The sequence below is a fragment of the Triticum urartu genome, chromosome 7 (assembly GCF_003073215.2).
Source record: "Triticum urartu cultivar G1812 chromosome 7, Tu2.1, whole genome shotgun sequence".
Taxonomy (NCBI): domain Eukaryota; kingdom Viridiplantae; phylum Streptophyta; class Magnoliopsida; order Poales; family Poaceae; genus Triticum; species Triticum urartu.
The window spans coordinates 690,647,923-690,665,148 of NC_053028.1; the positions used below are offsets into that span (position 1 = coordinate 690,647,923).

At 50.0% G+C, this 17,226-nt stretch overlaps 1 protein-coding gene across 1 annotated transcript; it reads right to left on the reverse strand.

Annotated features, from left to right (window-relative positions):
* Window positions 1-13,046: 13,046 nt before the first annotated feature.
* LOC125522898 (cytochrome P450 72A14-like) lies at window positions 13,047-15,432 on the reverse strand. The gene is made up of 5 exons (XM_048687942.1): window positions 15,079-15,432; window positions 14,730-14,953; window positions 14,390-14,637; window positions 13,748-14,132; window positions 13,047-13,664 (listed from the first exon to the last, which is right to left on the reverse strand). The coding sequence occupies exons 1-5, from the start codon at window positions 15,368-15,370 to the stop codon at window positions 13,239-13,241; spliced, it is 1,575 nt and encodes a 524-aa protein (XP_048543899.1). The 5' UTR covers window positions 15,371-15,432; the 3' UTR covers window positions 13,047-13,238.
* Window positions 15,433-17,226: the final 1,794 nt, after the last annotated feature.

Here is a 17,226-nt window from a genome sequence, read left to right on the forward strand (position 1 = left end):
AACACGACAACACCTACCACAGATCTATGAACAACAGCAAACAAACGATCCACGAACCCACGACAACGAAACTCACCTAGATCTGGAACTACAGGACCACAACACTAGCAAAAATACACGGGGGAAATGCGAGAGACAAGGGGAACAAACCTCGGCAGACGGGGAGTGAAGAGAAAAGGGAGGAGAAATCAAATCAAACGATGGAATAGCTCGGAATCACCATGAAATCGCCTCCGCCGCCGCTCGAGTCCTCTCTCTCGACCTTATCGAAACACAATGACCCAAATGAAAGGGTGAATGACACCCACTCCAAAATTCAAAATGGACAAAAAACCAACAGTGCCGGGACGGGGCGGTTACGGGTTGAAACAAAGAAAACCGAACCCGGTAAAGAAAACCGAACCCGGTAAAGAAAACGAACCGGAGCAAACAGGGTGCCAGCGCGAAAAAAAAGGAAAACCAACGCGAATCTCCATGCGACAACGGACGGACAGAAATTTGAATGATGCCGAATTGAAAAACACTTGACTGTTAAATAGCAAAACCGAAATTAAAAGTAGGACATGAAAAAACGCCTATGAAAAATGCGCCTATAGCCGGGCGCCGCGGAGCGCGCCATCCCATCTAGTAGTAGTATATACTCCCCGCAAATTACTTGACACCTGCAAACTCGGTGACTCTCTGTCACAGTTTCCAACTCAATTACTGTTTTCGAATGTAAGCATTTTAATTAGTGCATAATACTTGGATTCGAATACGTACGTGCGGCTACGTACATAATGGCTAGCCAAGCAGAGGATCCAAAATCCAGTTAGATTGATAGATGAGGCTCCGCGGTCGCCGGCCATGGCAGGACCTCGCGCCGGAGCTGCTGGACCTCGTCTTCCTGCACGTGTCGTCCCACGTGGCCCGCGTCCGCTTCCGCGCCATCTGCCACCCATGGCGCGCCGCCGCGGCCGTGCCGCCAGATCCTCTGCTTCCGCTGCTAGCCCTCCGAAAGGCCGCCTGCGTCCTGAGCGGCCCCCAAGGCACCGTCCACCGTGTCTCCGTGCCTGTCCCCGTTGACGTCATCCACAGCGTCTTCACCGGTGGCATGCTTTTTCTCGTGCACCGCGACGGCCGGTGCTCCCTCATGGACCCTCTCTCCGGGGCCATCACGGCATCACCCCTCAGCACATCAGCCCCGACTGCCTATGGCCCTCGAGGTCCAAGTCCAAGAGGAAGAGGGCGGCGGCTCCACCCTTCGCCGGCAGCATCTGCAAGGTCGTGGTGGCGGACCACCTCGTGGCCCTCCGCACCGGTGCCATCATCGGCTTCGCATCCAAGAACGTTGTCGTCTCTCTCCGCGGGCCAAGAGTACGCCAGTACATGGTGACATGGCATGGGGCCCGTCACGCTCTTTGGAAGCAAGCTCTACGTCCTCACCAGGGTGCACACTCATCGACGCCAGCCGAGTTATTTGCCCAAAACCATCATAGTTGGGTTAGGGTAACAACTTGATACCACATTTAAATCAGGGCACAAAAAACCACCACATCTGCGCCTAACCAATAACACGGAGCACTGATGGTCTCATAAGCTCGCGAAAACAGTCGTTTTGACCCCTTGGGCCCACTTGTCAGGCTGAGGTGGTGAAGACCAAAACTTTGACCAACTGATGTGGCAAATGAGATGCGGGCCCCACCTGTCAATGAGTAAATGGTCATCTTCTTCCCATCTCTATTTCTCTGAGGCATTTCATCAAACAGCTTCAGGACGACCCTCGGGGAGCTCTTTCTTGCAGCCATGGTGATGAGCTTGACGCAGATGGACGGATCACTCCGTCGCGGCAAGCACGCCGATGAGCTGGCAACTCTTGCTCCCGAGTTATGCGCCAGCCAGCACGAGCATGCATGCACAAGTGAGGTGGCGGCTGCCGGAGCACACGGTAACGTGTGGTGATCAGGGGAGGCCGCACGGAGGAGCTGGGTGACCTTGAGCCGCTCGCGTACGCAACACTCGTCGTGCACCACGCCCACCACGCGCCCACGGCCTCCCTGCCATAGATGGCCGCCAGGACGTCGATGGCTCTCACTCGTGGCCGCGACTGTACATGCCCTCCATGGCAGCGCCAGCACGGGCACAACCAGGGCCTCCCTGCGCACCAGCACGGCGTCGCCGGCCGCGATGCACAGCAGTTTCAGCACCGCCAGTGCGCTCCCCCGTGGACGCCGGGCCATCCTTCCTGTGCCGCATCTGGTCGCCCGGGAGGAGCATGCTACGCTCCACGATGGCACCAGCCGTTGTAGGTGGACGTCGGAGCCAAGGAAGAACGGCGTGGCGACCGACTGCACGGGAACGGGGTCCGACGAAGGGAGGCGAGGATCTGTCACCGATTAAGTGGGGACGGAAGGCGGTCGGCGAGATCCGATGACTGGAGGCAGATGCGGGGACGCGCCACGACGGCTCCCTCATTAGATCATGCGATGGGGCAGAGAGGAAGGGGAAGTGAGCCGTCTGACCTCCACTACCCGGCGGCGGCGTACTGTGGAAGAGGGGCTCATGGAAGAGATAGATCGGGAGGAAGAAGAAAAGAGATGAGAGGCTGACAAGTTGGACCCATGTCCAGCTTGGCATATTTGTCCACATATGCATGCCAACTCAGCCTGACAGGTGGACCCAACCTGTCAGGTCCACTGTTTTCACGAGCTCAACCGACGATTAGTGCTCCGCATTATTGATTAGGCATAGAATTGGTGGTTTTTGTGCCCTGACTCAAATGTGGTACCAAACTGTTACCCTAGCCCTAACTTTGGTGGTTTCAGGTAAATAACTCACGCCAGCCTGCATCCTGCAGTGGAGCTCCACGTCCTCGACGACAGCCTCGACGCCGGGGATGTCACATCTGTGCAGTGCATACGCGGCGCCCCCGCCGCCATGGAGGCGGACCAGTATTACGACCTAGCCTGCCTCTCCTCCTCCTCCTCCTCCTCTTCCTACTACCTGGTCCCGTTAGGCGATCGGCTTCTGATGGTGATGGAGCACGCCTCCACACCGATGAAGTTTGAGGTCTACGAGGCGACGAGGGAGCTGACCAGGGGTCATGGAGGGTGGAGCAAAGTCGAGACGCTGAATGGGTGTGCTCTGTTCCTCAGCAAAGGCTGCTCGGAGTCGCTTCCCGCCGGTGCCGGTCAGCTGGTCGAAGCTCGAGAGGACCACATCTACTTTATCAGTAAGCGTGACGAGCCGAACAACGACTCTTTTTCGATAAAGGCGTTTTTATTAAGTCATAATGTAGCATCAAGTGGATGTCGGTGTCAAAATCGGCAGATCTCGGGTAGGGGGTCCCAATGTTGGGTTTCGTAGTAATTTCAAAAAATTTCCTACGCACACGCAAGATCATGTGATGCATAGCAACGAGAGGGGAGAGTGTTGTCTACGTACCCAACGCAGACCGACTGCGGACGCGCTGACACGACGTAGAGGAAGTAGTCGTACGTCTTCACGATCCAACCGATCAAGCACCGAAACTACGGCACTTCCGAGTTCGAGCACACGTTCAGCTCGATGACGATCCCCGGACTCCGATCCAGCAAAGTGTCGGGGAAGAGTTCCGTCAGCACGACGGCGTGGTGACGATCTTGATGAACTATAGCAGCAGGGCTTCGCCTAAACTCCGCTACAGTATTATCGAGGAATATGGTGGCAGGGGACACCGCACACGGCTAAGGAATAGATCTTAATGATCAACTTGTGTGTTTCTGGGGTGCCTCTGCCTCAGTATATAAAGGAGCCAAGGGGGGAGGGGGGCGCCGGCCAGGAGGAGGGCGCAGGAGGAGTCCTACTCCTTCCGGGAGTAGGACTCCCCCCCCCCCCCCCCCAAAATCCTATTCCAACTAGGATTCCCAAGGGGGAAAAGAGGGAGAGGGGGCCGGCCACCTCTCCTAGTCCTAATAGGACTAGGGGAGGGGGGAGGTGCGCAGCCACCTTGGGCTGCCCCTATCTCCTTTCCACTAAGGCCCATGAAGGCCCATATGGCTCCCGAGGGGTTCCGGTAACCTCCCGGTAACCCGGTAAAATTCCGATTTCACCCGGAACACTTCCGATATCCAAACATAGGCTTCCAATATATCAATCTTTACGTCTCGACCATTTCGAGACTCCTCGTCATGTCCGTGATCACATCCGGGACTCCGAACAACCTTCGGTACATCAAAATGCATAAACTCATAATATAACTGTCATCGTAACCTTAAGCGTGCGGACCCTACGGGTTCGAGAACAATGTAGACATGACCGAGACACGTCTCCGGTCAATAACCAATAGCGGGACCTGGATGCCCATATTGGCTCCTACATATTTTATGAAGATCTTTATCGGTCAGACCGCATAACAACATACGTTGTTCCCTTTGTCATCGGTATGTTACTTGCCCGAGATTCGATCGTCGGTATCCAATACCTAGTTCAATCTCGTTACCGGCAAGTCTCTTTACTCGTTCTGTAATACATCATCTCACAACTAACATATTAGTTGTAATGCTTGCAAGGCTTATGTGATGTGTATTACCGAGAGGGCCCAGAGATACCTCTCCGACAATCGGAGTGACAAATCCTAATCTCGAAATACGCCAACCCAACATCTACCTTTGGAGACACCTGTAATGCTCCTTTATAATCACCCAGTTACGTTGTGACGTTTGGTAGCACCCAAAGTGTTCCTCCGGCAAACGGGAGTTGCATAATCTCATAGTCATAGGAACATGTATAAGTCATGAAGAAAGCAATAGCAACATACTAAACGATCGGGTGCTAAGCTAATGGAATGGGTCATGTCAATCAGATCATTCAACTAATGATGTGACCTCGTTAATCAAATAACAACTCATTGTTCATGGTCAGGAAACATAACCATCTTTGATTAACGAGCTAGTCAAGTAGAGGCATACTAGTGACACTTTGTTTGTCTATGTATTCACACATGTATTATGTTTTCGGTTAATACAATTCTAGCATGAATAATAAACATTTATCATGATTATAAGGAAATAAATAATAACTTTATTATTGCCTCTAGGGCATATTTCCTTCACCCAAGCTGTGTATCATGGATCGATGGGTAACAGGAGACATGGGACACGATGTTTACCCAGGTTCGGGCCCTCTTGATTGAGGTATAACCCTACGTCCTGCTCTTGTTTATATTGATGGAGTATCTAGTACAGAGTTGATCTACCTCGAGATCATATGTTGTGGTCTAAAACCTAAGGGCATGATGAATAATATCATAATCATCCGTTGACTAGCCTGGCCTCGGCTTATATAACATACCAGAGGCCTAGGATAACAAGAGTCCTAGTCGAATACGTCGGTGGAGAGGAGTCCTTGTCTTGATCACCAAGTCCTATGGAATCTTCCTCGTATATGTCTTCGGTTGTCCGAACTGGCCCATGAGTAAACGGCCATGGGGTCCTCGGCCCAATCCAACTGATCGGGAGACGATGTGGTGAGTACCCCCTAGTCCAGGACACCGTTAGTAGCCCCCTAAACCGGTCTTCAAGTTGGGGACGCTCCTTGGTTCTTCTGAACTGTTCTTCGTATTCGGTCGTCGGTCTTGAAAACTGGTTCAACAAATCTTCCCATCTTCTATCTTGAGGATTGCCGAGATAAATCTAAAGATCTCACACGTCGGGTATCCGAGGAGCCCTTTAAGTCTTCGGCCTTTATCAATGCCTCTTTATTTTTATGCCACACGTCGGGTTTGAAGTTGTTCCCGGACGGTAGTGTCCTCTTGCGTCCGAGCTCCAACGCCGGACTATATTCGAGGTATCTTTTGCAGACGAGCATCAACGCCGGACTATGTCCAAGCTCCAACGCCGGACTATATCCGAGGTGTCATAGATCACCTTGGTTCAAAAAAGTTGAAGGAGTTTGGCCGAGCTTAATGCCGGAAATGCCCTCTATGGAGACAGCCACGGGCGCCCGAGTTTTATGCCGGACTGCTTCCGAGGTGGTGCACCACCCCGACTGTGGGACGATTTTTGTCAATATTTTTGATTGGTGCAATTTATTCTCTGCCGAGATATATAGCCAGTAGCCCTCAAGGTGTGTATCGGTCTAAAACCCGAGATGCACCTGAAGGATGACATAAGACCGCTGATCCCAGTAGCTGCTAAGACTCAGGTTGATTTGCAAAATCGACCTGAGGATCAACTCCTAGCTCGGCAGAATACTTCGGGACACAAAAGGCGGTATGCAAAGTCCTTGAGACTCAGGTTGGGTGCGGCCGACCAACCTGAGGATCATAATCTCCTCCAAAACTATATTGCACTTAAATTTCCTGCACTGGATTGCCAATGTAGTAGCCCCCGAGACACTGGTCGGGTGGCAACACCAGATCAGGGGATAGATGTGCCCCTTTAATATTAGTAAATGATAAGCCCGAAGCCCAGTATCCCTCGAGCCTTAATGCGGGCACGGGTGGCCGAATTAAGGATCGATATCCAGAGTAAAATCACAAATTACGTGTTATGATTCTATGTATCCAAATACTTTACATCATTAATGCTCAGATCCGCATTGCACAAAACTTTGTTGACCGACCATCGGCTTCCACCTCCTCGACCAGTAGCCGAGGAGTGTTTGTCCTACTTTATAAAGCCATTATAAGGGCAAGGATTTATGGAAAACAAGGTAATCCGGCCATAGAGTTTTATAAACAAAGGTATGCGGAGAGATATGTTATATTACTTAATGTAAGAAACATCTTTCAAGGAAAATAGTCCCGCTATCGGTTCCTTTCTTTAGGTCGTCATGCGTATCATGATCATGAAACCTCACCTTCGATCAATGTGGGAAGAAAATATTGAGAATTTAGTTTAGGGAAAGTTCCCAAACTCTATGGTATTAATGAACCAAAATTTTTACTTCCGTCGTTGCCGACCAATGTGATCCTTTAAGATCGCTAGCTTTCGGCTTCACCCAGTCTGAGGTACTAACTCGGATGACCCGGTAGTAACAATCACACAGGTGCTCCCTTTACCGCCTAGCCGAACAATCAGGAACGTAGCGGTATGCACAGGAGCCAGGCAACCCAGCTTGGAAAAAATCTTAAGTCAAATTGATGCATATTTATGGCTTTATAACTATGATTACGGAAGGTAGCCCTTGTATATTAAATACAAATGACGATGATATGTTTATTTTGACTCAGTTGCGACCGTTTATCAGTTGAAAGTGGCCCATCGTCAGCTTCTACCCCTTTGTAGATACTACGCAGGGTGTCTCCGCGATAACAAGACAACCCTTAGCCGACGTCTTGGTGCCCGAAGGCGGTTGTGTTAGCGGAAACGAGGCAATCAGATATGCGGGCTTTATAACTTTCACTTAGTCATAGGAGCTTTAAACTGGGGAAGCTAGTTATGAGCCCCCGGTTAGTATTCAGCGAAATCCGAGGTCAAGCCGTTAATACTTCGGCCAATGTTATGAACGACCCGTCATTTAACACAGTCATCGGATCGCTGACCAGTTTACGCTCATTGTGACAGTCAGCTTTTGGCTTTCTCCACTCAGGTGCTTAACCATGTGAGTTGGAAGCACAATCGCAGTGGTTCTCCCTTTGCACACCTAGCCGAACAAAGCGGAACGTAGGAGGCAATCGCAGGAGCTGGGCAACCCAACTATTGACCGAAGACACAATTCGAAACCGATGCATATTTAGCAATATCCGAGAATGTTTTTGCCGAATCTCTAAAGGTGTCCGGCGTTGCACTGCGAGACTTGTGCTGAAAACACACAAATAGTTTAAAAGTGCCATAAGCTTGGAAAACCAAAAAACTTCAGTAAAAACTTGACATCCGAACAAGATCAAGTGTTCGGTGTCAATCCGAAAATTGGAAAAAAGAAAAAAATTATGCTTCTGGCGTGCTTTAACATGACACACCCGATCTCAACACTTCAAGCGGGCCAGCCTACGGCTTCGAGCTCCTTATCCCAAAGGCGGAGTACTTCTTTGAGGCCAGTTTAGCGAACTAAACTCGAGCGGCTTTTTAGAGAGAAGACAGGCTATCCAGCTATTGACCATACACTCGAGTCGAAAAAGGAGCGGTAGAAAAAGACTCTGCAACGACCAAGAAGAAAACACATTTACTATAAAACAGCTCATATAAATTTTAAGAGCCCCCAAGTGACTTGGGTAAAAAAATTTATGTATAATGATTGTATGTACCGATATACTCATATCATATCTGTGTTCACCCGAACTTTAAACGCGTCTTAACCGACCGTCGGCTTCTCCCTCTTCGGTCAAGGACCGAAAAGTGTCATGTACTCCACCTGTCGAAAGTATCGACGGTGTATCCGATAACCAGGCAATCAGGCCATAAGGATGTAACAGAAAAAATGTGCTCAGAGAACTTATTCTATATTACTGACGAAGTGTAAGAAGCATTTTCGAAGAAAATAGTATCTCCACCAATACATTTCTTCGGTTGCTCATTGTTACTATGAGACTTGTGCAATAGATTTTTTGTACTCATGAGTTCCGTTGTGTGCCGACCATTATTGAAAACAATAAGAGCGCTAGTTTTCGGCTTCACCCAGTCTGAGGTACTAACTCGGATGACCCGGTAGTAACAATCGCAGAGGTGCTCCCTTTACCGCCTAACCGAACAATCGGGAATGTAGGGGTAAGCACAGGAGCCAGGCAACCCAGTTTGCGAAACACTTAAGTCAACATGGTGCATATTGTGGCGTAATACACGAACAAGAAACGAAGCCATACAAGTATAATCATATGCAAGAGGAAAGGCTTCACAAAGGAAGCCCCCAAGTAAACGGGGTATTTGAATTTGCTTGCAACAAATAAGGTTTTGACAAAGAAAGTTTTTCGCAAATGACTTTTTGTCAAAAAAGCATAATGCTTGGTCGAACCGAACGAAATTTAAAAATAAAGTTTTTAAGCATGGAAGCGACTTAGCTGGTTAATGTGCTCGGTGTCGATGCACGGCCCGAGCTTACGGCGGGACAAGGTCCCAGCCCCGAAGCCGGTCCCGAGGTGGCGGAGCGAAGGGCTCGGCACTCCGAAGTGACGACATTGCACGGCCAATGGAGGCCGGCAGTGTGACGCCGAAGTCCTCGGCATGGATTAATGAAGTAATGACGAAGCCCTCGGTCCAGCCGAGGTGACATGGTACATCGGTATGCCGAGGTGACAGCGCTGCCCGACCCAGATCCTTTACCTGTGCATAGAAAATAGTGCAAGCGGGAGATAATAGGAATAAATAAAATTGTTGCATAATACGCAAAGTGAGTAATAAAAGAAATATGGCCCGTGTGCCGAACACTCGATGAGGTAGAGCTCTCTCAGTGATGCCGAAATCCCCGAGGCAATCGAACATGTCGGTATGGTGATTCGACCAACAAGGTGATCACGCGAGCCGATTGGGACAACGACGTCGGCTTGCCAAAGTGACCGCGTGACGCAGTCGAAGTCGATCACCTACACACATAAAATAGTGCGGTCCAAAAAGGATAATTGCTTTTCGCAAAAATAATTTATTAAAAGAGATGTGACCTGGCGCCGAAATCATGTCGATGCAGGGCGTCGGCGTGACGCAGTGAAGGTGTGGCCAAGCCTGAATTCGCAGGACGGTCTGAGTTCCCGATGCGGCATTCGCCGAACTGTATACGGAAACTGACCGAACCACCACGCGACCGTTGTTAATGAGGCCACCATTTGATAGACCTGTGTACAGATGATGAAACAAACCAGAGTAATAATTCCTTGGGGAAAATAACCCCAAGCAAGAAAAAATACTAGGATTAATAGCACCTGGTTTATCTGTTGTAGCAATCTGAAGAAAGGTTACTCCCAAAATTGGGACTCGGTCCGCACACCCATTGCCTGATGGGCGATAAAGCGACGGCATGGCGATGCTGGCAAAGGTGGGCTCACCGAGGCAAAGCCCCCGGTCCAGCTAACGTGACGAAGCTGGTCACCTGGTGACGCCGAAGTCTCCAGAGTAGGTTGAAGAAGGGATGGCGAAGCCCCCGGTCTAGCCGAGGTGACGGAGCAGGTCAGTAAGGAGACGTTACAGCTGCCATGTCAGCCGAGGTGTTGAAGTAGTTCGGCGTGATGGACATTGGCTTGAAAAAGCAACAGAGCGGCCATGCCGGCGCAGGTCGTAACTTGTGACGCGGTCAATGCCGGCTTGATGAAGTGACCGTGCGGCGATGCCGGTGTGCCCGCTTCGTGTAATCCATGGGGCGGCGACGTTGGTGATGATTTATCCTTCGCGATGCCGAACTCTTATTCGGCTTGCCCAGATGATGATCCGAAGAAGTTGAGATCGGCTCAACAATGCGACGACGTATCCAGCGTAGGTCGGCAGCCGTGGAGCAATGTTGACGGGCTGGTTTGACACCGGCGCGATGGTGAAGATCATATTGGAAAAGACCTTAAAATTAGTGGGATGTGTTTGAGAACAAAACACAATACCCCATACAAAACCTCCTTCAAAAAGGATGTCCGAAATCGCGTTCATAAAAAAGATGAACTCGGGTCGGATTCGTTCTCGCGCAGAAAACAGATCTGAAAAGGTGGTCCACTCATCGGAAGGTTCCTGGAGTTTGAACCGTCGGATAGAGCTGAAATTTGGAGGGGCGGCAGATATGTGAATTCCGCAGCAGATGAACGGTTGGATCTTCCAAAGGACCTCCGAGCTAGGCTTTGGAGACCACGCCCTAAAATCGTCCGGATTCCGGTATATTGTAGATTGCCGGAGATTCCTCCATCGGAACTCGTCGAAATTTTGCATGGCTGTTGTAGACTTAATTGCGCACAATTCCACCGAACGAATCGTCAAAGCGATGCTCAAGGAGGTGGTGGCACCGGATACAAGTTTGATGTCCGGAAAAACAGCACGGCCGCCCGAGGGCAATGTTGACGTTGAGCCCCCGGGCTCCATGGATGATTACTCTACGATCATGATAGAGATCGGAGTTGATGTTGATGAAGGCCCCCGTCCGAACATGACGATTGGATATGGAACGCGGTCCTCGGTCGAGCCAAGGTGACCAGTCGAGCCGGCGACGAAGATGTCGGCGTCACAGTTAATCTGCGGGCGAGCCATTGATCCTTTGCCGATCACACAGCGAAACTCTAAATGAAAGCATCATTGTCGGTGTGAAAACCGGCAGATCTCGGGTATGGGGTCACAAGTTGTGTATCGTGGATCGATGGGTAACAGGAGACAGGGGACACGATGTTTACCCAGGTTCGGGCCCTCTTGATTGAGGTAAAACCCTACGTCCTGCTCTTGTTTATATTGATGGAATATCAAGTACAGAGTTGATCTACCTCAAGATCATATGTTGTGGTCTAAAACCTAAGGGCATGATGAATAATATCATAATCATCCATTGACTAGCCTGGCCTCGGCTTATATAACATAGCAGAGGCCTAGGATAACAAGAGTCCTAGTCAAATATGTCGGTGGAGAGAAGTCCTTGTCTTGATCACCAAGTCATGTGGAATCTTCCTCGTATATGTCTTCGGCTGTCCGAACTGGCCCATGAGTAAACGGCCATGGGGTCCTCGGCCCAATCCAACTGATCGGGAGACGATGTGATGAGTACCCCCTAGTCCAGGACACCGTCAATGGATACAAAGCATAATGAGCGACACCCGGCCTCTGCATAGCTAAGATGCACACAGCCTTAACGAAGAGTCTAGCATATATATATATATATATACATATATATATACATACATATATATATATATACACACACATATATATATATATATAAACGACAAGTTGGGAACAATGAAGCCATATGAGTCCAAAACTATGCCAATGTCGACGGAGGAGGTGGACCGATCCGGAGAATATGTTGCCACCCATGTTGGGTAAAAACCTCCCTGGCCACCTGCTCCAACCGCATACACACCGCCTTAAACATCGATTGCTACTCCGTTCGCTGTAGCGTAGACCACATACAAAGCCAGTGCGTACAACGGTAAATAACCTGCATAGAAGAAGAGGTTTTGCCATTAAAAACACAATCGTTTCTATATAGCCAAAGCAACCATAATAAGGCAGACGCTCCCATCCGTATTAGCGTACTAAAAGTATTTGGTATTCCATCAAGCCAGTGACCATATATACTGGCAACACTTGTTGGTGGATTCAAATTGGACGCTATTTGGATGACTGGCCATATAGAACGCGCGAACTTACTCTGAAACAAAAGGTGTTTAATTGTCTCGTCATGAGTACAAAATCTACACTTCTTAGCGTCGAGCGAGGTTGTCTTTTCTTAGCACAACTCCTTTCCGAAGATACCACATGAAAATCTTATTTTTTAGTGACATCTTTGATTTCCATATTAGTTTATCGTTATCCAATGAAACCTCTGAGTGCGAGAGTGCACGATACATAAAGTAAACTATGTAGGATTCAGATATAGTGAGATTCCAACGAAACACATCCCTCCCTTGTGTCAAGTTAACCGAATCCAAACGGGATAGAAGATGTTGCCACTCTAGCGAGGAGCTCCACTCCGGCGTGTACAGCATGAAGGACGGGAAGGTGGCCCCGTTGCCGTTGGTAGACGACAGCCGCATGGCCGCCCACCTGGTTTTTCCCGACCCGAACTTGATCAAACCATGATTTCTTTTGAAAGTTGATGAGGGAATTGTAAGTCGTTCACCAATCAACGGTATTGCAATTTTCCAGCAGGTTGGCAAATAGTAGCAAGTACAACCAACAAATAATTAAGCTACGTGCAACAGCAAGTAACTGACTTTGAGTCACAGTTCGCTGCGTGCAAGCCAGCAATGTTAGCATTATTATAGTAGCAGCAGATAAAAACGAGTAACAGCTACTTTCCTCTAAAAAGAAAAAGGTTGGAGTAGTAGCATCGGCACATATATTGGCGCTTTATTTAGCTATTTTTATATGATTAATTTGGGATGGTTCATGTGATCTTGCTCTTGCAACATATACTCTAGTAGTTTTCATTTTTGCTCCAGCCCCGGTGCTGATGTTGCTCCACCAGTGATGTGTTTGACATTGACATATTACACTTTATTGAAAATATATATTTATGAGATGTGTGCATGTCGCCTTCGATGTAAACATCAGGACCATTATACTACATACATCTCTCCCAGGATCACCACCCTAATCCCTGACTATTCTCAATGTCCATGGTTGTCCAGAGTCCGGATGCTAATTAGTAATAGCTGCTAATTCTTAGAGTTTCGTGAGCATAATCTGTGAACCGTGCTGGGGTTGTAGAGTGGAGACCGGGCAAGGCGAATGCGTGTAAGATGGTGAGAGCTCAAACAAGAAGTGTTGCAGGATCACACTCAATCCCATCTTGGCCTCTAGCAATGCAAAGTTTTGCCCAACGCATATCCGCGGTCCCCAGCCAAATGGAAAGAACGCCGGCGAGTTCTTGGATGCGCCGGCAATGCCCTCCGCAAACCTCTCCGGCTTAAATTCATCGACATCTTCTCCCCACACATCTGGATCATGGTGAATGCACACAATTGGCAGCGCAAACGTTACGCCGGCTGGATATGTGACGCCTCCCAGCTCTGTCTCTCTATACGCCTCCCGACCAAGAAGAAGAATCGGTGGGTATAGCCTAAGAACCTCATGCAATATCATTGTCACCTGCACCGACAAAGAAGATAGACAAATTCAGAGTGGCAACTCAATGAGAAATTGCATAACCTTCTCTCTTGTAATGTACTCACGACTTTCAGCCTGTTTATGCCCTCAAAATCTGGCTGGTTATTCCCAAAGACACGAAGAACCTCCTCCCTAGCGCGGTCCTGCCACTCGGGATGCATGCTTAGCAGGACCATTGCCCATGTGAGCAGCACCGCGGCTGTCTCCATGCCCGCGAAATAGAAGAGCTTCAGCTCACCTACTATGTCGTCGATGGTCATCATCGGCTTGGAGCTTCCGGCTTCTTGGCTTTCTTTTATGTTGGACTCCATCATCACGCCTAGTAGATCGTTGTTGTCAGCATAGCCATCCTTCATCGCCCTCTCCCTCTTCATAATTATGCCTTTCAGGAGTACTTCGACCTCACGGGCATTTGCCTTCATTCTTCGATTGAGTTTTATTGGCAGGAATCTGCATAATAAGAATATTAACAACGGGTGTGACTAGATCTCAGTTGACTGGGACTTAACCAAGTCTCGGTCATGTGACAGAACATATAAAAAAGAATAAAGAATATATTTTAATTTTTCTTTGCATTAATCTCCGCGTATGATCTCACGAATATAGAATCGACCGAGACTTGTCGACTGAAATTTAGCAATCCAGTTAGCAAATTGCAGACTACTACGTGTACTCAGGCAATACACGAAATGCAAGTATGAGCTGACCTGTAACCTGGAATGTACATCACGTTTGCCATCTTGACAGCATTATGTGCTTGTTCCGATTGCAACCGGAAGATTGTTCTTCCTTCACTAAAGCTGCTCCCGAACGCCACTCGGGATATCACGTCGCCCGTCAGATTCTGAAACTCTGGCCACACATCTATCTCCTGCGCATCACCGGGCCCCCCCATGAAGCTTCCCCATCTTCGCACAAGTTCACTAGAACAGTCTGCAAAAGCAGGCAACATCCTCTGCAAAAGCCAATCCCGATTAGCCTGGAAGTTAGTACGATGTGCGTGTGGGTCAATGAGTTCAGTCAGGTGAGGAGTGACATGACGGACACCTTGAGCTTCTCGAGATGGAAGGCGTGGTTGATGATCCTACGGTGGGCGACCCACTTGTCGCCCTGGTGGGTCGTGAGGCCGTTGGCCAAGAGCCGCTCGATCCCGAGGATGGACCTCTGCTTGCCGAACTGGCCCTGCTTGCTCGACAGGATCTCCCGGAACAGTTGAGGGTCGGCCACCACCACCCTCGGCTCCGAACCGAACCATGTCAGAGCAACTTTGCCTGAAACAATCCCGATGATTTCTCATGTAGGAGTACTTTGCCAAAATTACGGAGATCAATCACCAACACCGTACGACGTACGGCCGCCTAACTGAGAGGGGACGGCGGTTAATTAATTGAATTACCGTGTTGCTTGATGATGGCATGGTCGAACGGCACCGCGCGGGCGGCGACGGCGTGCGAGGACAGCGTCATGGGCTGGGAGCACGCCGCCGCGATGAGCCGCACGTAGTCCTTCATGTCGCCGGAGGGGAAGCGGTAAGACGTGCCGCCTACGCCCTGGGACCGCAGGGCCCGGGCCACCCTCCGCGGGCCGAGCCAGGCGCCGGCCAGCGCCCGCCCCGCGCACCACAGCGCGGCCAGCAGGGCCCCGAGAGCGCAGAGTAAGCTCCATGGTGGCGAGCCGAGAGTGTCCATGCCGTGAGATTGCGATGAATGAACCCGTCTCTCTCGCTCAGTCTCTGTATATGGGCAGCTCCAAAAAGAAGACTAAGATGAGACCTGGGTGGCGGGTTGAATTATCTTGGCCCGGCGGTCAGAGCCAAGGCGATGAGCACGACGTGGAAGTCCAGGTGCAGCGCACGCAAGCCGCCGTGAACTCTCGGGATCCGCCCGCCCCTCGTACACGTTCGCTCGAGGTTAAAAGTCTGTTCAACGGATGCGATGATTTGCATCGCGTCTTGGCGGCCCTTTTCTTTGTCCGACGGCGAGGCACAAGCAAAGCACGTTTCCTACATACGGAGGATATATTCCAAAATGGCGTGCTCTTTTCCAAGATGGAAAATACTACACCCCATTCAAAAAAATATCCGTGAATTTTAAAATATTTGCATGAAGTCAAAAGTTTTCGTGAATTTCAAAAATCGATCACGGATTTAGAAAATGTTCATGAATTCATAATATATTCACACCACAGAAATAATGATCATGGGCCAACCAATATTTGCAAATTTGAAAAAAAGTTCACAAAGATTACATGATTTCAAAAAATTGTTTCGAAATCCAAAAATTGTCCATGAATTTGAAAATCATCTATAGGCTCGATAAGGTGGAGAGTGCGACCGGATGTTCCAGATGGAATTGCACACGGAGAATTTACCTAGGTTTGGGCCATCATGGTCGAGGTAATACTCTATGCTTGGCTTTGTTTTGATTGATTGTGGGAAAACGCCTTGTGAGAGTGTTTAAGTAGGAGTGGGTTGTTGCTACCGACACAATGACACATATCAGATGATCTTGAACGAAACTCTAGACTTCCCATATAAAGGGCGACAAGGCCAACCATCTTATTCTCTAAGAAAACTCTAGGGTTCCTCTGCCTCCCATTGGTGTCGCCATCACCGCCTCGTCTCCGGTGGCCTTAGGCCAACTCCACCGCACGACCCCAAATCGTCCGGGGCTGTCCGTTTAGGGTTAAACGGACATACGAGACGTTCCAACGCGCTACCCCATCCGCAAAAAAAATCCGTTTCTGGTCCGGCTCGCCCCATCCTAGGCGCAAACTTGGTCTAGTTTTGCGTCTGAAACGGACACGCCCGGACGTTTTTTGCGTGGGCCTCGTCCGCCCCTGTCCCTTTGCATCTGAGGCTTGGCCCGCTAGTCATTGAAACGAAGGGGCCCACCCACCCACCCATCCCCCTCTCTCTCCTCCTTTCCTCTTCCCCACCGCGCCGCCGCGCGACCCCGGCAGCCGCGACTGGCAGGCGGCCTACGCTATCCTAGGCTCCAGCGACGCCGAGGCCGAGGCGCAGCGGGGCAGGCCGGGCTGCATCGGCTCTCCCCCGAGGTGGTCCTGCCGCCCGCGGCCGCGACACGGGGCGCAGGCAGGCGCGGAGCAGCGCGGTGCGGCGCGGGCGTGGCGCGTGGCGCGGCGCGCGCCGGCTTGCAGGCCGCGGCGAGGGCACAGGCATGTGCGGGGCGGGGCGCGGAGCAGCGGGTGCGGGCGGCCGCGAGCGGGCGCGGAGCGCTGATGTCTACTACGCAACTTTATTCTTGTAGACACGTGTTAGGCCTCCAAGCGTAGAGTTTTGTAGGACAGTAGCAATTTTCCCTCAAGTGGATGACCTAAGGTTTATCAATTCGTGAGAGGCGTAGGACGATGATGGTCTCCCTCAAACGACCATGCAACCAAATACAAAAAATCTCTTGTGTCCCCAACACACCCAATACAATGGCAAATTGTATATGTGCACTAGTTCGGCGAAGAGATGGTGATAAAAGTGTAATATTGATGGTAGAAATATATTTTTATAATCTGAATAAATAAAACAGCA

Excerpts from the sequence above, each read along its gene's own strand:
- LOC125522898 (XM_048687942.1), bottom strand. The coding sequence starts at position 15,370 with ATGGACACTCTCGGCTCGCCACCATGGAGCTTACTCTGCGCTCTCGGG. Across the intron at positions 14,638-14,729 it reads TCCATCTCGAGAAGCTCAAG|AGGATGTTGCCTGCTTTTGC; the intron begins GTGTCCGTCATG and ends TGGCTTTTGCAG. Across the intron at positions 13,665-13,747 it reads GCATAAACAGGCTGAAAGTC|GTGACAATGATATTGCATGA; the intron begins GTGAGTACATTA and ends TTGTCGGTGCAG.